Here is a 27,945-nt window from a genome sequence, read left to right as displayed (position 1 = left end):
AGCAGCACTACAAGAGCAAAAGATTCGTCTGTTGTTTTATAGAAGGGAGAGGGTTCGTCGATAATGTTAAAACTATAGACTCGAATGTTCAGCTATGATGCACATTCGTGCTCGGATGTACAAGGAAAGATGACACTGCCAGATTTTGCAACAAACAGCAGACTAAATGGCTTTAAGGAATGCCATCCAAGGATTAATCCAGGCCACGCGCGATATTTTTCCTTAAGTTTTGGCACATGGTAAATTGTTTAATTTGGTATTTAGAAAGATAAACATTACGTTTTAGCTTTACTTATGAAAACCAATCAGTAATAGCACTTAATTAATGAACAGTTATCTAATACAGGTAAATCAATAGGACTACAGAAGTGATCACGAGTTACTGACATGCTATGCTTAGTTCTCTCGGTTTTACACACCTGTAATGTCATAAGTATCAAATGAAGTATCATAAAACCAGTCAATCAACAATGATGCCTGCTGGGAACTGGTATGATTAAGTCAATAGTGATAATAGGTCATTTATTTTACTGGTACAACAGTTGTTTAGATCCGTGCACGTTGTTATCGGGGTCAATCGTACTTTAAAATAATGAGCATTTTGGTTAACATTGCTAACTGATAATGCCGAGTCTACCTTTTAACAGCATTGCGTCATAGATATCAAATGAAAAGTCATTCGAACAGCGATTGAACTATAACTAGGAGTGGCAGGACTCAATTACTAGTGATCACGCATCACTTTGTTTAGTATGACAGTGGTAGCCTTTATTCATATACCAATACCGTCATTGATATCAATCCAAAAGTCATTAAATGAGTATTTTTTTGGTTACAGCTGCTGACCGATTACTCCCGGTCATTAGTGATCATTAGTGGTACGCTAATTTCGATGTTCTCTTATTTTATACAGTATAGCAATTTAAGAGTATGAGAACATCGGACTGAATGTACCATCAGTGATCACCAATGACTCGGCATCATCTGTTAGAAATGGTAACCGAAAATACTAATTTAATGACTGCATGATTGACACCAATGACGTCGAGAACGAATGAAAGCTACCACTGTGACACTAAGCAAAGTGATTCGAGTTCGCTAGTGACTTAATACTATCATCTCCTAGTTATAATTCAGTCACTGTTTATGTGACTTTTCATTTGATATCCATGACGCCATACTGTACAGAAAACGAGTCATCCAACCGAGCGTATCACTAGGGATCACTCATAAATGGGCGTTATCAGTTAGCAATGATAACAAAAAATACTCGTGTAAGCCCTTTTTGATTGATACCAATGATGACGTGCACAAATGAGGGCTCCCATTGTCGTACTAAACAAAACTATTTATGATCACTAGTGAGTCAACGTTATCATCTCCTAGTTATTATCAATGAATCATCGTTTGTATGACTTACCATTTAATATCTATGACGCTGAGCTGTATGAAAGTGCGAGAATTAACACTGAACTGAGCTTATCACTAGTGATCACTAATGACTGGAAGTAGTTAACAGCGGTAACCAAAAAATATTCATTTAATGACTTATTGATTGATATTAGCGGCGACTTGCAAGAATGAAAGCTACAATTGTACCAGTAAAATAAATTATTTGTTATCACTCTTGACTTAATCATACCAGTTCCCAGTAAGCATAGATGAATCACTCTTTTTATGACATTTCATTTGATATCCATGACTATATAATGTGTAAAAGAGGGACAACTTAGCAGAGTATGTTAGTAACTAGTGATCACTAGTTACTATAGTCTTATTAGCTGAAATGTGTAGTTGCTTAGTTAATTGCTCAATAATTCAGTATGAATACTGATTGGTTTTCATGACGACGTGTTCGATAAGAGGATAAGAGGCTACCGATAGCGTAGTAGAAGTTATTTCTATTGACTAGCGGCCAAAAATTACCAGTGCCTCGATCGTGATCTTCAAATCTCTCTAATGTATGCATGCTTGCCAAAGTTACACACAGTGATTGCTGTGCTATTTTACTGACAGCTTCACACATCAGGTCTGTCTGTCTGTCTGTCTGTCTGTCTGTCTGTCTGTCTGTCTGTCTGTCTGTCTGTCTGTCTGTCTGTCTGTCGCGCTTTCTTTCTTTCTTTCTTTCTTTCTTTCTTTTTTTCGTTCTTTCTTTCTTTTATGAGCCTGACTCCCAAAAGTTTTTACGAACAGGTGCTTCTAAGATTTTTTTTAGGTTTTGTTCGAAAACCCAGTACTGTGGCTCAGTCGCAGCAATGCCGGACGTCGCCTTTAGTTGACAGCTTTTACACCACGTGATGTACGGACCTTCAGCACTCAAAATTCGCGCTGTGACATACGCAGTCTAATGGACGAAAACACAATACACATAACTAAAAAAAAGACCAGGACCACGCCAACAGCTTTCCCCGGCGAGAGCGAATCGAGAATGGGTTATTTGATAATCGTCGCGCGTATAAGTAGACTGCTATAAGAGTGTGAATGAGAAGTTTTGCTGCAATTGATAGGCCTTTAAAGGCTCAGTTGCGCTTCGGGAAAGTGAGTGCAGAATATTGAAAAGGTAACCTCATGGTGTTTCTCATGGTGCCTGTGTTTTCTTAGACTTCTCACAGCCGGGGAAATCCACAACATAATTAGATACTCAGTACGGGTGTCGCTCGTGTCGCTTACCATGTCGCACCGGGGCTAAAGTGTTCAACCAGCTTGAACGGAAAGATCTAGAGTTCTAATTTCTTTTTGAAAAATAAGATGCATACTAAATCATTACAAGCTAAAATTGTGCTATCTGCCACAGGAATTTCTTTTTTAAATTTGAAAGTGTTCGCTGAAGCACCCTGTATATTTGCAATAAGCTGTGTTGCAAAGGCAAATTTTTTTTTTGCTACCATCTTATACACTGACAGAACACTTGGAATCTTTTATACCGATTTGGTCCTTGTAATTCTCTGTTAAAAGGCCCCTCACCAAGCCCCATTGCGAATTTTGGTTATACACTGGAAGTTGTAAAACGCCGTATATCTATAGATATCGTTTTCCACGCTTTCACTGGCACGTACAGCATACGGCACGTGGCGACGATGTTATAGCCCTTTGACTTTATACGGAACGTCGCGGCGACGCCGACGACAGAAATGCACCTGGAGCGTCCCTATAATTGCTATCGGAATAATAATTCTTCAAATCGTTTTATCATTGGAGGAAATAAACGGAATTGACTACACCACCAGTAGCGCAACACCGGCAATCCCCATTTGCCTCGACAACTGACGAAGTAAATTTGGTGGACTGCCGACATTGAAGCGCTAGGCCAACGCCGCAGATAGGAAAGAGATAATGCAAGCTGCTCGCGGGCCGGACCGGCGGTGACCTCGGAGACGTGAGGAAAGGCAGAGGGGCGGCGACGTCGACGGCACAGACGCTCTTTTTCCAGCCAGTTTCGGTTTCAAGGAGCCTGCCAAGGGGAACTAATAAAATCCGCATGAAATCCGCTGTTCAAATTTTCATCGTTGGGATAGGTAGTGTCGAGGGTGGGCCCCAAAGTACTCATTTGCTGTAGCCATCTGTTGTTGATAATTAGAAAAGTAATTACCGTAACTTCGCTAATTACGCACGTAAGTGCGGTAATTTCTCTGTATCTAGGGGCCGCCAATCTGTACATTCGAATGGTAAACATAACATCACCGTGATTTATATTTTTTCCAACTTTAAAAATTTGGTGCAGCTAAAAAAAAAAAACAACACACTGTATAGAATGGCAATGCAAGCCGTAAATTTGGAACTGTCGGAGTCGGTGGAGAAAAATGATGTACTGGAGGTACTACAGAGTATGTTTAGATCAGGCAGGTGCTTGGAGGATAATACGCTTGTACTAACTCAATGCATAAAGGTTTCAGTAGCTCAGAATATACGCTTATGGATAGCACTTCTAGATATTAAAGGAGCCTGTGGCAACGTAGACGGGGAATTGTTACGCGATATTCTCAAGCACGAAGGCATATGTGACAATTTCGTGAAGCTGCTGAGGTAGTGCATATGGTATGGGAAGGCCGCAAATGTAATGAAGTGGTGGGAATTCACCAAGGACTGAAGCAAGGATGTCCTCTGTCTCCACTGTTGTTCAGGCTTTATGCTAAAGGCATAGAAAGACGACTGGAAAACAGCGAATTAGGGTTTTATTTAAACTACATGCGTAATGGACAAATGGTGCAACAGAAGCTCCATGGAGTCATGTGTGCGGTCGACATAGTGCTACTAGCGGACATACTGAGATACTTACAGACAATTGCGAATATCTGTGTCAATGCAGCGACAAATCTAGGCCTCAAGATTAGCACAGAGAAATCGAGAATTATGATTTTTAATGAATACGCGAGTAATTACGTAGTGTGAATTCAATGCCAAGTCATACCCATATTCAAGCAATATAAGTACATGGACGTATACATAAACGAAAGAAAGACTTACTCAAGCACCTACCAAGATAATCTGAAAATAAAACGGAATTGGAATGCAACAATAATGAAACATATAGCACTTTGGGGTCACAATAAATATCAGGTGGTTCGTGGAATCTGGAAAGGAGTAATGGTGCCAGCACTAAAATGCGCATATTGTATTCTGTGCTTAAAATCGGATATCTTGTCGGGGTTAGCAGTTAACCAAAGATCGGTAGACCGGTTGACTTTGGGAGCCCATGGTAAAACCACAAATGAGGCAGTGGAGGGCGACATGAGTTGGGCCACTTTGAAGTCATGTGCACAGAAGCGCAGAGCAAAATTATTTTTGAAGAAAGACTTAGGAAGATGGATCAAAATAAACAGGTGGCTAAAGTGCACAAATACCTGTAGCAGAAAAGCGTGGACGCAGAATGGAAGAAGAGAATATGTTGTCAATCAAGTACAGGACAATTGAAAGTGTAAATAGGCAACCAAGAGTCATCAGAAAGAAAGTGAGAGAAACAGAGACAGCGAATTGGATGAAACGAATGTAAACAAAAAAAAGAGACCATGGATATTTGAAAGAATTGGATGAACGAAATTAGAAGGGAAAATCTGTACAATAACACGAAGGGCAGTGCCTAGCTATTTGAGGATCGAGCTGGTTGCCTAAGGACAAAAACATACCGGAGCAAATATTCGCAACAAGACGAGGCGTGCTTATGCTGCAGCAAAAAACCGGAGACCACTGAGCACATCCTAATGGAATGCGAAGGTATTCACCCAGTGAGACCCGTAGGTAACGTGCATCTTCCTGAAGCACTTGGATTTAAAGTCCAGATAAGCAAGAGACGTCTAGACTATTGGTGGAAAAAAAGCAGGAAAGGTATTGATTCGATCGGATCCGCTACATGCATAGGTAGCCGTGCAAGGTAGATATAGCAGTTTTTAGAAATAAAAAGAAAGATTAAGGAGATGTATACAAAAATGCTAGAATAAAAAAAATGAATAGCATACCTAATTAAATCAAGCAGGCTGTGTGACAATTTGGCGCCGCCCCGTTTCAGTGGGGATGCCAATAAATCACCATCATCGCAATCGAAGCGCGACAGAGGAGACTCGGCTGGCAGTACACGGCTCACACAGGACTCGTTTGTCCGGTTGAATAAGGCGCGGAGTTACAGTGCTTGCATGCTAATCGCATTAACGTCGACAGCCATTGTGAGATGGCTTCTGCTGGAATTTTGTGAAGGGAATAATGTCATACCAAATTAAAACTTGGAATAGTAAAATATGGGTGAGCGTTGCTCTTAGTGAGACATTACAAAAAAATGATGACAGAGAAATCTTAAAACGAAGAATTTACTTTTTTACCGGATGAAGAAGTTTATTTGCAGTACACTCATTGTGAATAACCCATTCACTCTCGGGTATGTGAGTATGTGAGCATGTGTCGTAACTGTTTCGGCTAACAGCAACAACAGCCTACCATGCGTATTGAGTTTGATTTGTTTTATTTTTATAAATTCACTCTCCATTTTTATTTTGATTCTAACCTACCTATTCTTAACTTTTGTTGGAATTTTTTACATTTCTGATTCCACTTTCAACCACTTAATACTTGACCCATCCCACGCCGGGCGAGTATCCTTGTTGGATTTCGAACGGAGAAGATAACCCCATCATCATCAGGGCAACAGCAGAGTACCCAAACTCCTGCATCACCTAGGTACCTTACTCTGACACCCGTCTGTATGAGCCGCACACTGCAGCCCAGTCTCCTCTGTCGCACCATTCATTGACTTCCAAACAATGCCTTAAGGCATTGTTTGGAAGTAGGCAGCTAAGGTACGCCTATTTCCCAAAGGTCAACGCGCAGGCGGACCCAGAAGGCAAGGAGTGGCGGAGTCAGTGGTGGTCAGCTGGAAGAGGCTTGCTACCTGACGTCACGCTCCTTGTCTTCTCTATGGTCGGGTGGCACACATCATTATAAACAATGTGTATTGGCCAGATTAATATAATCTGGCCAATAGCATTTATTTAATGCCACAGGAGCCGTAGCAAGGTCAGAAAAGTTTCCGTTATGCACTCCGCATTTTTGCAGCGAGTAGAATGCGTGTACCGTGCCGTCTCCTCTGCCACCTCTCCCCCTTTCGACACACAAAATTTTACGCTCCCGATTTATTCCAGAGCTTTATTGCTTTAGCAAAACACGTTTCAAGCAGCTGCATTTTGTCGAAGTTGCGGACACTTCGCAGCGCGGACGCGATGCTCCTCTCGGGCGCGGTAAGCTCAGTGGCGCTGCTGCGCGAGCACCAGGAGTACGGCGGCGGAGAGTGCCCAGAAGCTGGTGGACACAGGTGCAGCAGCGGACCACAGTGGGCGGCAGTCGGTGAGGTACTTGTAGAAGGAATCCTTGACGCGGTCGTAGACGTACGTCTCGGCATTCTTGTCACTGGCGCACCCGTTCTTCTTCGTCGCTTCTATGGAACAATCCTTGAAGATACGCAGTTCCCTGGACGGGGGAACGAATACATTATGGTTGAAGAAAAAACTATGCAATTATTGACTGTTTAACTTGTTTCGATATTCCAAATACCGTTACTAACACTCCAGTACGCCGTCATACTGGCGCACAGCGAAGTATTCCTGTGCACACAACTCTTGCTTGCATTGATTATTAATTTATGTCAGTGTAGCTAGACAAAGGCTGTAAACTTGGTTTACTGTGCGTAGTTAACTAAACCTTACTACTGGTCTCATAACAATCGCATGCAGAATTCTAGTTTCCAAGCGCAAGTACACACTGTTATCAAATGAACTTTCATTTCGCTGGAAATGTCCAACTCGTCGTTTAATTCAATAAATGGGGAACTCGAGCCGATTTTTGTTGTCTAGGCGAAGTCTAAACGATCATTCACACTAGGCCAACACGGCACCGATTTCGGTCTGCCGACTGTATCGGCGACAGCGTTTTTGTCTTCGTGTCGGCGCCTCTGTCACCCTCTACCGACGCCGAGCTCTCCGCCGACTGTCGGCTGATTGTCGGTGTCGGTATACAGTGTGACAGAGGCGTCGACACAAAGGAAAAAACGCTGTCGCCGACAGTCGGCAGACCGAAATAGGTGCCGTGTTGGCCTAGTGTGAATGTGCATTAACGGAATTCAACTACACAGTAACGCTCAGTGGACGCGGGATGATTATGCATTATATATTCTCCTTGTGTGGTAAACTGGTAAGCAAATTAACACTGACGCCCTTTCTATGTCACCGATGATAGCACGCAGCTACTCTGCCGCGTAAATAAGCACGGGGAAAGAAAGGATTCGAAGACTTTCACATCACTTACATGCAAAGATGTTTCGGCTGAGAGATGCCCTTCTTTTTGATCTGGTCGTACGCAGACTGTTGGCACGTGTCCACGGCCGTCCGGACAATTTCAAAGTTGCACTTGTTGTCAGCTGGTACCAGTGCTGCAGGCCCACCTCCGTTCATTGATCGGACGGCTGCCAATTCAAGAGAGCTGCTTACGACCTTCCAAATAAGGCGAGGGCTTCTTAGCTAAGAATATTTTACATTACACTTACCTGTAAAGTTTCCAGACCCGCTGGCATCCATTTTTTGACGAAGATCTGGCGAATGAGAATACAGGACACGTCAGATACGTTATACGCAAGAATGTCGCAGAATGCTGGCAACCGCAGCGACTTACTTTCCAGCCTTGGTCGGTTGGAAGAAGCTCCGGCTTGGTCGCAGGACCACTTGTGGTGGCGCAGAATTTTGTCCGCGAAGTGGGACACGTGAAACATGACTTCAGAGTCCTCGCGGCAAGCTGTTTCAGAGACCGCCTCGTTAACGCAGAGCAGGAACGTGTCGCTCGCCCTGGAATAAGGCAACGTACATACGTGAAAGGGCGCCCACCTTAAAGTGTCGCAAGCGCATCATTCACCTGCATATGTTCAGCTTGTTGTTTTCCTTATCTTCTAGGATAGGTTCAACAGTTTTGTTGAGCAGGCGGACGCACTGGTTCAATTTGAGCACCAACGAACGCTCTTCGCACTTCTTGTCGCTCGCTGCGAGGAAAGGCAAAGGAGGAAACCTTAAGACGTGTGCTCCTTGGGGGCCGGCGTGGATACTGCGCAAAGAACTAGTCTCACTCTGAATGTTTTTGCAAGCCCATCGGTGCTCATAGAGTACATGGACGATGAAGTGCGTCGTCTGGTCCAGCACCTCTTCGTCGGAGTTGCAGTCCGTGTGGGCGAGAGCGATATTAACGCACGACTTGAAGTTTTCGGTTTGCCTTTGAAACATAACAGTGTCTTACTTAGGGCGTCTGTCTAAAAGCTAACTGAAAGCGGGGAAGAATGAATAAGGTGCTTACGCGCAAATGAGTTTCTGGTTGGTTTTCTTGTTGTCCAGCAAAGGCTCCAAGTTACCTTTCATAGTCTTCAGACAATCGACCATGCGGCGCATCAATTTTCGCTCGCTGCACTTCTTGGTCACCAAGGGGGCTGCGCGGAACGAACGAATAACGCCTATAGCTCTTTCCGGCCCCCAGATGACCTACCGTTATTAGATAATCTGTCGGCAGCTACACCAAGACATTAAATGTTTTGGCAAGAAGCGGTACACACCTTTAGTTGCGGCAGAAGTGCTTTTGTTGACAGCACCTGCATTTTGCGGCGGAAGCTTGGACGTTATGTTTGCCGTCAGAAACGCCACTGCGAGGAAAAGGAAGACTTTTTGAGTATGCGCTGCTGCTGCGTTAACATTTGTTCACCTACATTCTGTACAATTCAGCCGGTTTTTGACGATAATACTGGTTGCTTTAGCCATCTCCTTCTGTGAGGCCGGGTCGTTTTCGCAAGACAGGAAGAGTTGGAAGTCTTCAATGCAGGATAGGTAGATCTTGAGCAGCCTGAAAGATGAAAAACGACACGACATGACGACGCCTTACACAATATTACGAAAATGTAGGAATGCCGAAACGCCACGGGTCAGTCTTGTGACGAGTGTTAGCTATTCGATGCGAATTTCAGTAATATACTCAAACTGACAGTATTCTGTGCACCACTTGCACAAGCATACAAAAACTCACAAAATGAACAGTTGAATTAACGTTGCCTACATGAGACGCAAACCCGAAAAGGTCAAATCGATGCTGTCTTTATTTAAGCCTTGGTTTTATCACTGCTGTTGTTTTGACGTTTGACGAGTTTCTGCGGCCTTCGTGTAAGATCATTCCGTGTAAGCGTCACTGTGCGCGAGTTTGGCAGCCCGAGAAGAGGGGTCTGAATATCTTCAGCAAGACCATGCCGAAACCGCGTTCTTTTTGTTACTCTGAGTATTAATTTTGTTACCCTGAGCCACTGAAAATTCTAGGCGTACCAAAAAGCGGCAACTGGGCTATGACGATGTGCCCATCCTCAAATTTAATCGCCAATTCTTTCAGCTCACGGCACGATGCTTTCGTGCCGCCCTCAATAGCGCCTGTCCGAGCTCTTTCCGCTTGCTTTCACTAGTACCGATCTGTTGCGGTGTTTAGTAGCAGTTGCCTTATACACAGAAAACTGTGCCCAGGCAGGAGTGAGCGCTAAATAAGAAGCAGCGTTGACCGTCAAAATTGATCCTGAAACAGTATACACTGTCCCTCGTATCCCAGGTACATTTTTTGGGAGCCAAAATCCTATGAACGCTTACATTAGAATTAGTACCCAAAATACAGCTCAACTACTCTTAAATTATCGTAAAGAATGGTTCTTACTTGCAGGAGTCATCGTTCTTCTTTTCCGAAAGATATTTTTCTAGAGGCTTCAGTCCATTTTCGCAGTTTGTGATGCCTTCGCGAAACTTGTTTTTGTCGCAGTCATTGGCGCCTGGCTTTTCTGAGTGATCACTTCCTGTTAAGAAATGGAGAACGAGAAAACATCGCGATTACATTCAGGTACATGTTTGAAATACAGATAGAGGCCGGTGTTATTTTTTCGTACAGTTTCGCTTGTCTGAACATGTTTGCTAAGCATGCATGTCCCAGCCCGGAAAGAGTTTCTTGGCAACAAGAGGACAGAAGGGGACTCCCCACTTCCCGTACGACGCCGTTGTATGGACCGGCCTGATACGCGACTTTAGTAAAAACAGTAAATATATACAGCTAGGTATGGCAACTGGCTACTTGGTGCTCCACCTTATTAGAATTCACAACTCGGAAAACAGACAAGGATTTTGAAACCGGTCAGAACTGGAAGTTGGCGCTCGTCTCTGTCCGGGTTCATTTTCCTTGTCCATTTTCCCGAGCTGTTAATTTTAACAAAACGCAAATATGCAGTTAATTGTCCTAGCGAAGTGATTTCCCAAATAGAAACGAGTTTTATGATAGGTCATGTAGTGTTTAAGCTGGTAATTATAACAATGGCATGTAATGTAGCGGAAATCATCATCATACGGGATTAATTTAAATCACTTTCGAAATCTGACCTATGTGAAGCACATTCCTATCGAAGCGGCGCGGCATGCAACTGCGGCTTTTTTAACGATGATAGTTTCTCAGTACGTGTGAAACAAGGTCAAACAGGTAACCATGTTGAATGGTGAGCTTCCACTCCATTATCACTTATTCCCATTCTCAGTTAAGTTGAAAACTTAGTTTTTTTACTCAAGTTAATTTTTGGGGAGAGCCACGACACATTTCAGCCCACGTAACGGTAACAGCATGCGGCCTTTTTCAGCAGGCGCTGTCACACTGCGCAGATGGTCGACTGATGTGGTGTGCTGACGCCGTATTTTATGACACTGGCGTCCCTATCGCAGCATGAAGTCAACGTTCGGCAGGAGGCTGGCGCGGGCACGCGTTCGCATTAAAGACCGCAGTTGACCGATATCTGCAAAATTCATTGCCGCAGGTATAGCGTCTTTTTCACGAGCTTCCACTTTTCGCAGCGATGAGTCGGTGAGCCGGTACGTGAACTGTCTCTTGGAGCCATCGCGCTACTGCTGCTTCGCGTGCTTCGCGTACGAAAGTATAAGGAAAAAGAAACAGTATGACTTCACCGCATGCGCCGCGAGCGTCAAGATGGGAATAAAATAAATAAATAAAGTAGCATAGCACTGCAGCCGAAGGGGTTAAAAAAAACGTACAGTATATTTGTAGCACGTGTGCAGAGGGGTGAGGAAGGAAGAAATTGCCTGGACACGTGGCAAAGGTTCACAGCACTCGCTATCGGTCGGAAAAGCGGTTCTCTGAGCGCCACCGACTTGAAAGCCTCTCAATGCTGCGACAAGTTTTGGCCGTCGGTCGCACTCGCTGTGGCGTCGGTCCGATGTGACAATTCGGACTGCCACCAGCACTTGTCAGCAAACAGTCACCGTCGTTTTGACGTCGCGTTAGCGTCGGCGTCGTGTTGGCTCAGTGTGACATCGCCTGTACTGTTGCGGAGCATCTAATGCAAGAAAGCTGTATCGATCATCAGAAATAGAGCCGGAAGGCTACGTCCGAGCTGCCGGAATAATTGCACTTGTGTGCCCGACTCAAGAGAGTCTGCTGGCCCACTATCGCCGCTATCCGGCGTCGCGTCGTTAAATGAGACTCACCGTCACTTCCTGGTCTGGCCTTGTCGTCGACCCCAAGTGCGTCCACCCGCTTTTCTTCAAGGAGGGAGCGTCTTGCGCTGCCTGTGGCGACCGCCATGGCTAGCAGGAGAGCGCAGACGGGCCGCATGGCGCGCTGCCCTGTAGGACCACTTCGAAGCAACGGCCTGGTTCCGGAGAGAACACGCGCTACAAGGGCTTCAGCCTGATGGACCTAATCAAGATGATCCACAAACATGAATTTGCTTATAATATTGCGTTTGGAAAAACCATTACTTTAGAGTTTGGGTAAACTAGTTACGTAAGTTTAATCGAATAATCGGCATCGTCTGTGTGATTATATGCCTATTTGAAGTCTCAGTGCACGACGAAGGCCCTGCGACCGTGAATTTTTCGTGTCTTGCATCAGCCTCTAGGACGTCTCATTCCTGAGAATTTCCTGAATCTCATCACACAAATTCTCTGTAATCCTCAAGTGCGTTTCTTTTTCTCTTGGCAGCCATTATGCTAATCATAGACCACCGGTTATTTGCAATACGCATTACATGACCTGCCCCAACTTTACTTCCTTACTCTTAGCTATAGAATAGCAATTACACCGTTTGCGTTGTAGTGTAATCTTTGCTGCTGGGGCGCTATATCGTAAAACTATTCCAAACTTTTCTATTCCAATTCAGCAATCCGCCCTCCGCGATTGGTCAAAAACTTTTCGACCACCCCCACTTCGCCTGTGTGTCACGCGACGTCACGAAAACCGCGATAGCTCCTCATCTGATATGCCGCGTACACACTCATTCTGCATGGTTGGACCGAACAAAAGAAAAGTAGTTTTCAGATTCGACGCCTTTTCACCATAAGACCTCGGCTATTGGTCAAAAGTTTTCGGGCTGCACCCACTTCACCGGCCTGTCACGCTATACGTCACAATACCGCGAAAACTCACCGCGTCAAAGTGAAGTTTACGCGTTAAAGATGCATTAATATGCCGAACAAAACTGAATTTTGTTCTGAATAGCCGCAGGCTGCCCCGTTCCGAAAGGAATAAAAGATGGTCGCCGCCGATCACTCACTCACCGGCTACTCGCAACTGCCAGAAAGCATGGGTTTATTTGCGTGTAATAAATCTTTCTCTATGGCCGTGTAACGTTTTCGAGCGCTTTCGACAGTTTTACGACCTCGTTCTGCCAACTCTTCTTTGCTGAGGATCTGTTTTAGCATCATTCTGCAGCTTCCGTTGCATGCTGCCGCGATTTTCGACCACTCACAGCAGGCTAAGTAAGGGAAAGGGGACCAATCGCAGACACTGGCATCACCCTCTTCATCCGGTTATCGATTTTCAGTGCAGTGGCTCGGCCCCATCGAATCCCTCTGCACTTGAGCCTGCTCCTCGCCTCTTTTCAGTCAATTATATAAGACAACCCGCACAGCGTAGGCAATGTTATTCGTTTTTAAAGGAAACAAAAGTGATCGCCTATGAACAAGGAGAACGTTTGATTGGTCTGTTCAGACAACCCTGCGAGTCACCGCCCGGTGCTTGCGTCGGCGGTTACGCAAATTTGACGTCAGAAGATTGGAATAAAAACATATTGGAATAGTTTTACATTATAGGGTCCCTGGTTTCTTGTTTCTGCCATATCGTAGAAGTAGAGAGGGTAGTAAACATTAGGCGCGTCAGCGCCGCCCAACGTGATACCACCATACACTTTTCACTTTCGATTACGCTAGTGCGTGCCCGATGCCTGTCAGCGTCTTGGCTCGAGGAGAAGTGCTAAGTGCGCAACCTGAGTATTACATTGGATAAAAACGATGACAAGAGTCGAAGTAAGGAAACCCCACACGACCGTTAGCATCGGGCGTTCATGCTGTGCAGCTACCCAGAGCATCCAGCGCGTTTCCAGTGTCTGCCCACTGCGCGAGTGGTCGCGAAGGGTCGCTCACCTGTCCTGGACGGGCGAACCTCGAACAGTCGCGGCCTGTCGGAACGAGAGGGACCTGAGGCCAACCGACGGGCTTCGAGCGTTCCAAGAGCGTGCGCCGCGTGACGTCTGCACCGGCTGCCAGCAAAGCGTCACGGGCGGCACGTGCACATTTCGCGTGCTACGCCAGGTCTTCGTTCTTCACACCGGAGGCGTGTTTTCGCTCGCAAGCCAAATTTCGACTCGCATCGATACCGAAACTGAAACGGAGTTCGAGCGATATTCTTGAAGACAGCCATAAAATGTTGGCAACAAGAACAACACATGATGTTTCCTAATTTTTCATCTGCTATCGAGACTGCTTCCGAAAGACGAGTCTTTCTTTTATCATCTGGAACTCTTTTCATTGCTTGAAAGTTTGAAGTTTCATTCACGAGAAGGCGTTGCCGGAAACCAATTCTCATTTTTTATTCCCACAGGTCTGGTTCGGCACCTTCCCCTTGTTGTTTTTATTGCAACGAACCTGAAACTATGGAACGTTTCCCCTTCGCCAACTTGGATTGGGCATTACGCTCCCTGTGATACTGTCTCTTGGGGCGTCGGCACTAGGACACTGCAGTAAGAACGTATTTGATGCGATATTTTTGTAAGTGAAACAAAGAGACTGTCATGTTAATTTCATTGTTTTACTTTCCTCAATATGTACACAAAGATATTAACTTCAAATTTTAAAATTATACAGCCTGAAAATTGATAACGATTAGTATTCATTTAATATTATTTCTAAATTACAAATTTCTATTTAAGTATTGCTCCCCTCTTGCCTACTGCCGCCCGATTCATGGCCGATCTTCCGTAGTGGGTTGAGCCATATCCGTAGGCACCAACACCAACCCAATGGACGCAAACAATTTTATTTTATATCCGGCAAAGATTAACGACCTGGGCTCAGGTCTCCCGTGAGGGATCTTCGAGGCCTTGCCTCGTCGCCGCCTCTCGGGCCTGCTGGACTGCCCACTCTTGTGTTTTGAGGTTGGAGCTGCGCAGAGCGGCGGCCCACTTCGAAGCAAGAGCCTCCGGAGCTACTGCCATTTTAGCTGATATAACAGGACACCGCCACGACATGTGTGAGAGCGTAGCTCTAGTTGCCTGGCATAACTTGCCAAGAGCACTCCCCCGGACTGGGGGAAGTTAGTGTCTGCAGTTGTCGCCAGACAACTGCCTTGCGACGTTTCAGTTTGTGGTGAGGTGGCGGCAATATCCGCCTGCCTAGCTGCTAGTGCTTGGTGATGTCGTTGTACCTGACTAAGCGTTCTCGCGTGTTTCGAACCAGGAGTTCCGGACTCGAAGAGGGGGTCTCCGATTCTGCACGGTGGGTCAGTACTCGCGCAGAGCGGTGTGCTACCTCGTTCAAGTTAGGGGGGCCCTCGTCGGTGGGTGTGGTGACGTGCGCTGAGAACCACATCATCGCGGTGGTATCGAAGTGCTGTCGACCAGCTTTCCTTAGGATATGAAGGGCTTCGGAGGAAACGCGCCCCCGCGCGTAGTTACGAACTGCGCATTGCGAGTCGCTAAGAACTACCTCGCAGAGGGCGTCAGTAAGCGCAAGCGCAACCTCTTCCGCTGTTTCTGATTATTCCGTGCTGACACTACATGCGTGCGTAAGCCGGGAGTTAAAGTCTACGACTACCGCCGTGAACCGTTGTTCTCGTGTGTTTTCTGCCGCTTCTACGAAGCGCGTACTCCTCTTCCTACAAAAGCAGCGCAGCAGTGCCTTGGCACGGGCCTTGGCCTCTACTCCGTTATATTCGGGGTGCATCTTTCGAGGGATAGGGGCGACGATCAGCTTGAAACTGGGTCCCGATGTGCTTGCGGCGCTAAACAATACATTGCTTTTGACGATGTTGATATACGTGGACTTGTATAAGAACCACTTTCTGTCGCCGCCAGCTTACTCGTTATTCTTCATAGGGTAGGTAAAGACGCGATTGGGACTCCAGTTTTGTAGCTGCAAATAACGTTTGTTTTCTCTCTCTCTCTCTTCCATAGCTTTTAACAGCGGAGCTGTTGAAGCTTTTAGTTCCGCCGTGGAGCGTTACCAGAAAACTCAGCCCAGCTGTGCGCTCCTCCGCGTTGCTTAGCAACCATCTGCGAGACTACCGAGCCACGTAACCTCCTCGCACCCCACGCGCGTAGGGCGGAGTCGTGACGTCACAGGCGAGTAAAAGCTCGAAACAGCCGGCGTGGCGACACACCTCTCGCCTCCTCTGCTCCGTGCGTACGTGCTGCTGTCGTGGTAAGACCAAAGAAAGTCCGTACGACCGAAGAAGAAGCGGCTTACCAGGAAGAGCACCGTACTTCCAAGCGAGAAGCGATGCGTCGCCGCCGAGCTGATCGGAAGACCGCGCCGAAGCTGCGGCTCATAAGAGGCGACGCCGAGTCGAGGATCCCGAGTTTCAGTCCGTGGAACGAGAGAGTCGGTGCCTGAACGCTCGACATCGCCGAGAAAGCGATCCCGGCCTGCGACTGCTCGAAAACTTCCCGCGTCCCGTCGAGACTAGAACTTAGCAAAACCTAACATAACCTCGCAAAACGTACAACTAACTTAGGCAAGCCACGTAAAAGCTAGGTGATAGGTGATCACAAGCTCCGCTGTACTCCAACCTTACAACACTAGTGCAAGCTGCGCACGTTTCTTCATCACTATGTGTGTTCCCGGGCGTCGTGATCGGCCTTCCAGAGCGTTTACATGTCAGGGAAATCGACCTGAAGCTTTATCTACCTGTAGAATCTTGCCTAAATTTCACAAAAGAGCTTCAAGCGCAGATTACTTTTGGCAGTACGCACCAGACATTTTTCCGCGCGCGATCCGAAGTGGGACTAATCCCGCCAACAACCGCACCCAGCGAGTTTCCAACAGGTTGCGATAGGTTTGGGCCATAGGAGCAGCAACCTCCTGGCGCGTCGTACCTTCTGTTTTATTCTCCATTACGGGTTATGTGTGGCGTGTTTTGAACTTGAGCGACATGTCGGGAAAGTGCTTATTTTCGAACGAGGTCGTTTCGCAGAAATTGGTCTTTTCTTTCAGCATATAGAACTTGAGAATACGATACAACTTTCTGAAATACCATCGCGACGCACTCGCGGAAACACACGTACAGCGTAGTCCCCTGTTAAAGGCAACACTAAAATGTGCAGCTCTCACTTTGCTAGCGCGCTCTCGCTGCAAGCGCAGGCCGAAGATATGTCGATACACTGCACAGGTGTATAAAGGTGCAAGTGTCACCAACTACAAGCGCACGCTTGTTACAAAGAAAGATACATGCGTGCTTTACACTAATATGTTCCCTTTAGGAGAGGACCACACAGTACAACAAGAAACGCGCGCGCTTCTGTGTGCTGTGGTCTGCAGTCTTCGGTCCGCCTTTTTCTCCAAATATTGTGGCCTGGCATTAATGTGTTTCACGAACAGGTGCCGCCCATGGTGATTATAGATGGACACAGATGCACTGGCTGGAGATCCGAGCACTGCGGAAATGGCCAGTCCTGGGCTTGTCAGGATTGGGGGCTCAATCCCACCGTTCGCAACTCGTTGTCAAGATTGGAGTCGGGCATGAATTAGAATAAAATTCAAACAGCGCTAAAACGACAGGACCAGAATGAGGAGGAGACAAACACGTCTCCTCCTCATTGTGGTCCTGTCGTTTTAGCGCTGTTTGAATTTTATTGTTACCATGCAACACCAACTCGCCCAATCCGCTGCCCTTCTGCATGAATTAGAAGGTAGCTGGCCCATGCCGTCGTCCAACTTATCCACGCTGAGGACGTTGTTGAAGGGAAGCTAGGACTGCTTCTCATCGAGAAGGAGGAATATGGGTTTATTTACAGTATCTACATCAGTCTAGCGTGACTGCGAGAGAAAGTACATCAGTCTAACATGACTGCGAGAGAAAAGTGCATCAGTCTAACATGACTGCTTGAGAAAGTATATCGTGCATCCGCACAACAACGGTTTATAAACACTCGGTCCCCCCCTCGATTCCAAGGTGACGGAAACGTTCGTCCAGTCATCGTAAACAAGCCGCCTCTCCGCGGGACGGCTTACACAGACACGCACGCACACACACACACACACACACACACACACACACACACACACACACACACACACACACACACACACACACACACAGGTTCACGGTCCGGAACTGACGTCACACGGATTTCGTGGAACTCGGAGCTGACCCCCGCAGCGCGGCCGGTAGCCCATTGTCTTGCGTCTCGACCGCCGCGTGGGAAGAGGCATCAGTAGACGTTCGCGCGGGCACTCCCCCGCTCGCGGCCGACCAGGTGGGCGGTGGCGGGTTCAGTAACAATAGTTGGTCCGCCGACCGCGTTTAGTCACAATGGCGACGAGGCTAGAGCGTAACGGTGGCGTTCCAAGCAAAGGTTGCCGCCGCTGTCGCAAATGGCTGGCAAAACTTGCGCCTGAGCAGGCCGTTCTTAATAAGCTGCAAGAAGAGAGAGAGAGAAATAGGATGCATAGAAAGGCAGGGAGGTTGACCAGAGGCAGTTCCGGTTGGCTACCCTGCACGGCGGGAAGGGTGAAGGCGGATAAAAAGAGAAAGAGAGCGGAAGGGGGAGATGGAAAGAAATAGAGACGAGCACGACTAAACCGCGTGCACTACAGAGTGGTAGGGGGCGGCGTTCTTACAGTCTATTGTGAAGCCCCGCATATCGTAGGAACCTTAATAACGCGAGTAAGGCCTTTAGCGTGGATGTTCTGAGGGAGTACTGACCTAAAGCTTTCAGTTCTGATAGTGGACGATTGTCCAACTGGTCCAGTACTCAGCACAGCACTTGTCCCTGGGCATTATATCGCGGGCAGACTCAGATAATATGTGCGAGCATCTCGTCGATGTTGCATGTGTCGCACGTGGGGCTGTTGGCCATTCCGATAAGGAAAGCATACGAGTTCGTAAATGCAACGCCTAGCCACAGACGGTAGAGCATGGTCTGTTCACGTCATTGTAACCCAGGCTGTAGGTGCATCCGTATGTCCGGAGACAACGAACGCAAACGACACATGGTGAAAGCGTTCGAGTCCCAGAGAGGCAAAGTACATTCACGGGACATCAGTCGCAACCCAGCCGCAGCGCCTGTCCGCGAAAGCGGAATCAAGACACGTTGGCCACTTTCATGTGCAGAAAGGGCGGCTTCGTCGGCTTGGTCATCCCGCTGATGCTGCAATGTCCTGGAAGCCACTGAAAGATTATGTTGTGTCCCTTCTCATGGCTACGATGATACATGCGTCGAATTTCTGAGGCCAGTTGTTCATTGGGTCCGTGGCGCATTGGGCTTTGTATGCACTGAAGGGCTGCCTTGGAGTCACTAAATAGACTGTCCATTGTTGCGGTGCTTCCTGATTAATGAAATCAAGTGCAGCACTTAGTGCCGCAAGTTCAGCACCCGTTGATGTGGTCACACATGAAGTATTTAATTTGATTTCTTCAGATTTTGCCGGGATGATGACTGCAGCAGCTGAGCTGTTGAGTTTTACGGAACCATCTGTGTAGACATGTTGCCGGAATCTGTGTACGTTGTGAATGTGTTCCAAAGTTGCTTGTTTCAAAGCTTTCAACGGCGCTTCAGCTTTCTTTCTGATTCCTGGAATTGTCAATTGCACTTGCGGCCGGTGCAGACACCACAATGGATCTGATAATCGTGTAGCAGGCCTAAAATCTGATGGCAAGTAGGACTGATGTCTTACAACACTTTTGGTAAAGGTTGAATGTGACCTTTTTGCTGGCAAGAAAGCAAGATGTTGTAAGGCAATCCGAGTCGGGTGGCGGATATGGGCTCTCAGGACATCTGTATCTATATAGACTATCAAAGTAGTGTCCCCGACAATGGCCACTGTCGCGCAATCGATGTGGGCTGCACAAACGCGACAGAAAGTAATGGACACGCAAAACAAGAGTCACATAACAAAGAAGAGCGAGAATACTTGCGCTAAGATATATATATATATATATATATATATATACAAACAAAACAACAGTGCAGCACGGTGGCACAAGGAATTGGCCGAGAGCGCGGATTCGGCAGCGGCTGGTCCGATGGGACTGCGAACGGCAGGGATGGCTTTGTGAAAGTGCGTTTCTACAAAGTATGAATGGGCACATTAGAAAGTAAGACTTGGACGCAGAAGAAGGGCCCATTTGTTCATTTGGAGTACCGCTTCTTTATATGCTGTAGGTTGGAAACAATGGAGAACGTTTTGCCATACTGCTGAGAAGGCGTGTTCCTTTAGGTTGTTAAAGGGGTCTTCAACCAGCCCTTGTGCTTGGTGAAGAAACATAGTCCGCGGATAGCATACGCTGCTGTAAACATCTCAACCAAGTTTTGCAGCCATGCGTGGGGCGTGGAGCTCGCAAGCGGAGCGCGAAATCACCTTTCTTTCAAACGCTCTCTTTTCAACAGAAGCCTGCTCATCACTCTTTTCTGGACGCTTTATTTCGTAATATAGCAGATTCCCATGCGCGGCTGCTATTGGCCAATAGCTGACATCAATCAAGAAAGCTGTTTGAGTCAGTGCGATTCTTCCTACTGTTACTGTGTATATTTATTGACGCAGTTCAATAAACAGGCTGAAGTAAGCGAAAATCTGCTTTCCAATTTCGATAACAATCGCGTAGTTTCGGAAGAAGCCGACTATCCCGCTCCCGCTTGGCTGAGGCCGTCCGCGTATGAATTACACTTTGGCCACCCTCTTTATAGGTGTCGTAGCCGTCGGGTCTCGCTAATTTCGACTATAGTTTTGAACACTCAACTAGCCTCGCACCACGCGAAACTTAAAGTCAGACCACATGCACGCTTGCCAACGCGCGCTCACTCCTGGCCGCTCCTGGTTGGACGCCTTGACCGGCTTCGCATCGTATTGAGCTATTCATAGCTAAAAATGCGCAAGTTAAATGCGGCTGCTACACGTCCGTCAAGCTGGATCATATGAGAGCGATCACGTACTCAAGCCCTGTCGTGCACAAAACAAACGCTGCGTATACGTGCTACAGTTTCATGTAGCTGTGTATTGCTACGTAGCATACATACCGCGGCCGCCGCGGGGTGCCGCGACGAGCCTACCGGCTTAACGTACTGCGGCTCGCTGAGGGAAACCACGTCTGGCTCGCGTATGGCGCTGTTGCGACTGGAGGTCCGAAGATGTATATCCTTTCATCGTGGAGGAATGAGGGAACGTGGGGCTGGGCCCAGGATATCCAAGGCGTTTTACACTCAAATTTATATTAAATATTTACAAGAGTTTCAGATAAGTGCAAAAAATAACTTCATGAAGAAGTTGTAGCGGGCGATCGTTCCAGGCGTCCGTCGCTCTTTTTATCCCCTGTGTTCTTATTGTTCAATCGCCTTCCCCCAATCCGGAGTCAGGAGACGGGTGACATCAGGTTCCACCAATCCGGAAGTTTGTTGCGCTTTCCCTCCGAAAGGAGCTTCGTCCAAAACACACGCATATCACTGGACACGAACAGGAGAGGGGGGAATAGCACACTGACCCCGTCTCCGGCGAGGACGCGCCAGTTTGTGTGGATGACAGGTGAAAGACGGTCGCCTCACTAATTGCCCAAACCTTTCCTGTCAGAGGAGCTCCACTGGTGGCTATAAATAATACCAATTGAGAATAATTTTGGCGAGGCCGTCGGCCCGTTCCCCATTATCGCGACAACTGTGACCGGCGGTTGTCGCGGGGTAAATGGCCGATCACAACAGCACCAAAATCAGATGTAGTGGCGTTTACGTAAGCATAGGCGCTGACTACAGTGGGGCTCCGGGACGCGAGCCCGCTCCGAGGTTTTACGGGGGAGGGGGGGGCAGAGCACCCCGCCCCCGGTGATGCCGAAACCTATCCCCATCTCCCCCCCCCCCCCACCCCACGCACCCAAAGTGTCATTACCAGAGCTTTTATACCCACATCATTTGAGGTTTCTTTCACTTGCCTCGACCTTTTCACTTCAAATTTTATTGTGGCTAATAGCTTACCACATCATTGTAGGCGCAGATGTGCACGGCTTTTAATTCATACTTTCGCTTTATTTCTGCGAATCCTGACAATAGGAGCATAAGCACATTAGAAACACCAGCTGCGGCTGCCTCATCCGCATTTTCTCACTTAACATTGTTTTAAATTTACACTGTAAACATTATGCACATACACAATATATTTAAATATATACACAGTACAAGATTAATTATATTTGTGAAAGAGAAGGAGGTAGCCAATTGATTATTTCTAGGGGTATGGATAGCCTAAGCCTAGATAGTGAATATGTTGCTGTATGTTCACATCGCTTCAAATTGTTTTGCGTGCTTTTTTGACTCTGCGAAAAAAAACCTATTGACTTCAGTGGCCCCTTCGGCAGAGTCTTTCATCAACGGCGTGTGAAATGCACGTGAATTATATTTGTCTCAGTATTGCTTCTCTTTCCAGTAAACAATGCTAACGACTCATGAAAAAAAAACATTTCTAATAATTTATGACATTTATTAGGGATGGAAAGATCGTCAGTTGCATGCAGAGGTCATAAATATATACAGGGTGTCCCTATGAACTATCATTCACCAAGATTTATAAAAAGGGTTATGCGTTACTAGAAGAAAATCTAGTGAATATTTTTTCCGGTATAGTAGAGTAGCTGCCAGTAATATTTTGGTTACTGAGATTTAATTAGGTCATTGTAATCAATTATCTAACTGGAGGCGTACTATCCTAATTATCAAAGTGTCAATGAGGCATTTGTAGGCCCAGCCAAGGGACACCTCATAGCGGTATTTTCAGCGACGTACTAATGGCGCACTAATCTTTTTCCGACTTATAAATAAACCCTGCGAAATATGGAGAATACCTCGTGACTGCGCTTCCAGCCGCATTATAAAGCGACGCCCTCGAACAAGCTCCCTCTGAGCTAGCCAGAACGAAATAAAGGAAATAGAGAAAAGCATCGTGATCGAGCTAGTGCCTTATCTGCCGTGCCCCGGCCAAAGTAACACGTCGCGTTTGGTGTTATTTGGAAAAAAGCTGTGACAGCTGTTGTCTTAGCGTAGATAAGGTGCACGGATTGTTTGTTTTTTTTTGCCTCAAAACCGATCACCGCAAAAGCAAATTTACAACGTCAGTGCAAATGTTTAAAGGCGCGTTTTGTTTCGTCCTAGTCGCCATGCCTTTCTCTAATGATCAGGAGGAAAACATGATGCTTGCCTTGGGAGCTGCAAGTGGCAATAAGAGGAATGCCGCATATATATAACAGTCATGGAAGTGTGGCAGTAGATGAAACGCGTGGACTATCATCTGAAATGATGAAAACCTGAGACAAACCGGCATCAAACCATCATGCTATCGTGCGGGAGGTGGCCACCCAGGTACCAAATTCCAACTTATCAATTTGGAGGATAGTAAATTACAGCTTTTTACCCGTACCACCTTAACCAGCACCAATGCTTGAAAGATAGGGACCTGTAGAATCGCCTAGATTTCTCGAATCGGGTCCTCACAAAAGCTGATGCGTCAACGGACATTTTGAGCAACATCATGTACACAGATGAAGCCGATTTCCGGAGAAACATCCAGGTAAATTTGCATAATGCACACTGTTGAAGTGACTCCAATCCACACTGGGTAAAGTGCAATCGGCATCACCACCACTGGTCCCTCAATGTGGGGTGCGGAATTTACGCCGGTGCTATAACCAGTCCCATCTTCTTCGATCACACACTGACTGGACAGCGTTACGAGGACGAAATTCTTGAAAGAGTGGTTGATGAGTCTCTCAGCGAAGTCCCGCTGCCTCGTCTTCCGCTTGTGTAGCATCAGCAAGATGGGGCACCAGAACACAGCAGTAGCTGAGCACGAAACTGGCAGGATGCGACTTCTCATGCGCAATATATTGGAAGGCACGTGCATGTAAATTGACCGGCCAAGTTACCTGACCTCCCTCCACTCGATTTCGTTCTTTGGGGTTATGTGAAAGATCGTGCTTACATGATGAAGACGTACGCGCAAGACAAGATTAATGGATGCCTGGCGTAGAATCCCACCGTCGGTCATCAAGAAAGCCACTGAAGATGCGATAAAGCAGACTCAGTACTGCGTAGCTGCAGAAGAAGGCGTATTCGAACACGTCCTCTAAGCAGCAGCTGGTCTTCAACGGAGCTTCCGAATTCATAGATATTAAGGGCACACTCAAATATGATGTTCTTTTTTGTATTTTTTTTGTGTGCAGGAATCCCGATTGCCAATTCGGCTCATGTAGAAGTGGTATATTTCCGTTCTTGAATGCATTGGTTTGGCCTATTCTCTACACGTAAGTCAATTCTCGGTCTATTTGTTTCGCTTTTATTTTTTGCCACGAACCTGTTTTTTCAGCACGCATGCACTTTCATGAAAATAAAATCATCACTTTAATTTGGCTTTGGTCCGAAGCAAGTTTCTGGCGCGATATATAGCTGCGCGCTTACTCTATCGATGTGGTGCGAGCAGAGCCAGGATTTTGGAACATTCCACGCTTATTCCATTGTGTTATGTTTCAGCACCACAAAAGCGTTAATTGGACGTTTTCCATACGGCAAACACCCACCCATCCATCAGGGCCAGACACATACCCAGGGGGGGGGGGCGACCCCTCCCCCCCCGCGAAATCAAGCGCCATACCCCCCGCCCCCTCTATCCGCCCAAGGCACCACTCCTTACACACATTCCTAAAGCGTCGACAAATCAACCTACTCGGCGTTCAACATTTTGCTGCCTTTTGAAGCGAAAGCAGTGTATGACTAAATTCCGTAGTTTTTTTTTTCGGCGGGTTTTAACAGAAAAAATCATGTGGGCCGATCTAGGCGATAGTGCAAAAAGGGTCCAAGATCAACGGCACATACCCCTGTGGACTCGTTAACCTATAACGCGCCCTTCTGAATCTTCTTGATGGGCCCACATATGAGGAGTGCTTAACGCCTGGTTCACCTCCACCACGGGTCGGCCCGGAAATGTACTACATTCGGTATGGACCCACCTATGGCGAGCGCTTAACGCCTGCTGCACCTCCGCCGCGGCTGGGCCCGGCATTGCAATATCTTAGGGATCGGCCTACGTATGGGGAGTTCTTAAGTCTGCTTGACCTTCGCCGCGGGTCGGCCCGGCATTCCACTACCTTCGGGATGGACTCACGTATGGGGAGCGCTTAACGCGTGCTTCACCTCCGCCGCGGGTAGGCCCAGTATTGCAATATCTCCGGGATCAGCCGACGTATGGGGAGTTCTTAATGCCTGATTGACCTTCACCGCGGGTCGGCCCAGCATTCCACTACCTTCGGTATGGACCCACGTATGGGGAGCGCTTAACGTCTGCTTCACCTCCGCCGCGGGTAGGCCCAGTATTGCAATATCTTCGGGATCAGCCTACGTATGGGGAGTTCTTAATGCCTGCTTCACCTCCACCAGGGTTGGCCCGGCATTCCACTACCTTCGGGATGGACCCACGTATGGGGAGCGCTTAACGCCTGCTTCACCTCCGCCGCGGGTAGGCGCAGTATTGCAATATCTCCGGGATCAGCTTACGTATGGGAACTTCTTAATGCTTGCTTGACCTTCACCGCGGGTCGGCCCGGCATTGCACTACCTTCGGGATGGACCCACGTATGGGGAGCGCTTAACGCCTGCTTCACCTCCGGCGCGGGTGGGCCCAGTATTGAAACATCTTCGGGGTCGGCCTACGTATGGGGAGTTCTTAATGCCTGCTTCACCTCCACCAGGGTTGGCCCGGCATTCCACTACCTTCGGGATGGACCCACGTATGGGGAGCGCTTAACGCCTGCTTCACCTCCGCCGCGGGTAGGCGCAGTATTGCAATATCTCCGGGATCAGCTTACGTATGGGAACTTCTTAATGCTTGCTTGACCTTCACCGCGGGTCGGCCCGGCATTGCACTACCTTCGGGATGGACCCACGTATGGGGAGCGCTTAACGCCTGCTTCACCTCCGGCGCGGGTGGGCCCAGTATTGAAACATCTTCGGGGTCGGCCTACGTATGGGGAGTTCTTAATGCCTGCTTCACCTCCACCAGGGTTGGCCCGGCATTGCACTACCTTCGGGATGGACCCAAGTACGGAGAGCGCTTAACGCCTGCTTCACCTCCGCCGCGGATGGGCCCAGTATTGCAATATCTTTGGGATCGGCCTACGTATGGGGAGTTCTTAATGCCTGCTTGACCTTCACCACGGGTCGGCCCAGGTGTTGCACTATCTTCGGGAATGGCCACGTATGGGGGGTACTTACGCCTGCTTCCCCTCCGCCGAGGGTCGGCCGAATATTGCACTATCTTACCGACCCGCAGCGGAGGTGAAATACTTTGCTTTTCGTTTGAGAGCTTTGAGTGTCGTCAGCTTTCGCTGCCATTACAACTTCACAGAGTGGAATGGTTGTCAATTGTTTCACTCCTTCTGGATGGCGGTAGTTACCAGCATCTGCTAGGGTGTGGACACCAGTTTTCTCATCGATTCGGTGCCCGCGCGATTAACTCAAGATGAATTCAGTTGTCACCATCTATTGCAGCAGGCCGGGCGTAGTTTATTGCTTTAATTATAATATTTTATTTTATTTATAATGCGCAACACAATTTTTATGTCACTAGGGGCGCTATAACGTAAAACTATTCCAAACTTTTCTATTCCATTTCTGCAATCAGCCCTCCGCGATTGGTCAAAAACTTTTCTGGACCACCTCCACTCCACCTGTCTGTCACGCGACATCACGAAAACCGCGATAGCTCCCTATCTAATATGACGTGTACACACTGATTATGCATGATTTAAACGGACAAAAGAAAACTAGTTATTTCTGATTCGGAGCCTTTTCGCCATCAGCCCTCGGATATTGTTCAGAAGTTTTCGGGCTGCACTCACTTCACCTCCCTGTCACGCGACGTCACAAAAGCGCAAAAACTCACCACGTCAAAGTGACGTCTACGCGTTAGAGATGCATTAATATGCCGTACAAAACTGAATCTTCTTCTGAATAGCCGCAGGCTGCCCCGTTCCGAAAGGATTAAAATATGGCTGCTACCGATCGCTTCGGCACTGGCTACTCGCCCCTGCCGGAGTGCATGGGTTTATTTGCCTGTAATAAAACGTTTTGCGCGGCCGTGTAACGTTTCTGAGAACTTTCGGCACGTTTACGACCTCGTTCTGCCAACTCATCTTGGCTGAGAATCCGTTTTAGCGTCATTCTTAAGCTTCCGTTGCATGCCGCCGCGATTGTCGACGAGCCACCGCAAGCTAAGTAAGAGAAAGTGGACCAATCGTAGACGCCGGCACCACCCTCTCATCCGGTTATCGATATTTCGTGCAGTGACTTGGCCCCATCGAATCTCTCTCCACTTGAGCGTTCTCCTCACCACTTGGGAGCCAATTAGATAAGGCAAGCTGCTCAGTGTAGGCAATGTTATTCGTTTTTCAAGCAAACAAAAGTAGCCTCCTATGAACGAGAACAGCGTTTGATTGGTCTGTTCAGACAACCGTGCGGGTGACCGCCCGATGCTTGTGTCGGCGGTTACGCAGATTTAACGTCAGGAAATTGGAATAAAAACATATTGGAATAGTTTTACGTTATACGGCCCCATCTGTTCAGCGATCACGCGTATCCCCGATGCTTCTTTAGTTCAACCTTCTTTGTTTAGACTGATCCAGGGGCCAGGAAAGGGATTCAGTTTATAGTCGGCTGGTCTGTATGCTCGTGGAACGAGTTGTGGCCGGAGAAAACGCCAGTTGCGTTTAACTTTTCCTTTTGCTTCATTATTTCCTCGAGTGACGGCTCGCCGCGACGCAGGCAGATCCTCGGAACCATATGTCCTCGATACGGGTTCGATAAGGTGGAAAATAAAATATTGCGAAACAGCGTCCATCATCAGACCCTGCAAGAACCGTCCAACCAATCAGCAATATGACTGTCAC

At 47.4% G+C, this 27,945-nt stretch overlaps 1 protein-coding gene across 1 annotated transcript; it reads right to left on the bottom strand.

The window, feature by feature from the left end:
* Window positions 1-6,616: 6,616 nt before the first annotated feature.
* LOC142563849 (uncharacterized) lies at window positions 6,617-14,111 on the bottom strand. Its single transcript, XM_075674513.1, has 12 exons — window positions 13,959-14,111; window positions 12,024-12,187; window positions 10,201-10,336; window positions 9,221-9,354; window positions 9,071-9,157; window positions 8,818-8,947; window positions 8,594-8,736; window positions 8,386-8,509; window positions 8,149-8,318; window positions 8,024-8,068; window positions 7,786-7,942; window positions 6,617-6,951 (listed from the first exon to the last, which is right to left on the bottom strand). Exons 2-12 carry the CDS (start codon window positions 12,148-12,150, stop codon window positions 6,729-6,731), a joined length of 1,476 nt encoding a protein of 491 aa, XP_075530628.1. The 5' UTR covers window positions 12,151-12,187; window positions 13,959-14,111; the 3' UTR covers window positions 6,617-6,728.
* Between the last annotated feature and the right edge of the window lie 13,834 nt (window positions 14,112-27,945).

This window comes from Dermacentor variabilis, chromosome 1 (assembly GCF_050947875.1).
Source record: "Dermacentor variabilis isolate Ectoservices chromosome 1, ASM5094787v1, whole genome shotgun sequence".
In the NCBI taxonomy this organism is placed as follows: domain Eukaryota; kingdom Metazoa; phylum Arthropoda; class Arachnida; order Ixodida; family Ixodidae; genus Dermacentor; species Dermacentor variabilis.
The sequence above is the reverse complement of the archived record's forward strand: the minus strand, read 5'-3'. Positions and strand labels throughout refer to the sequence as shown.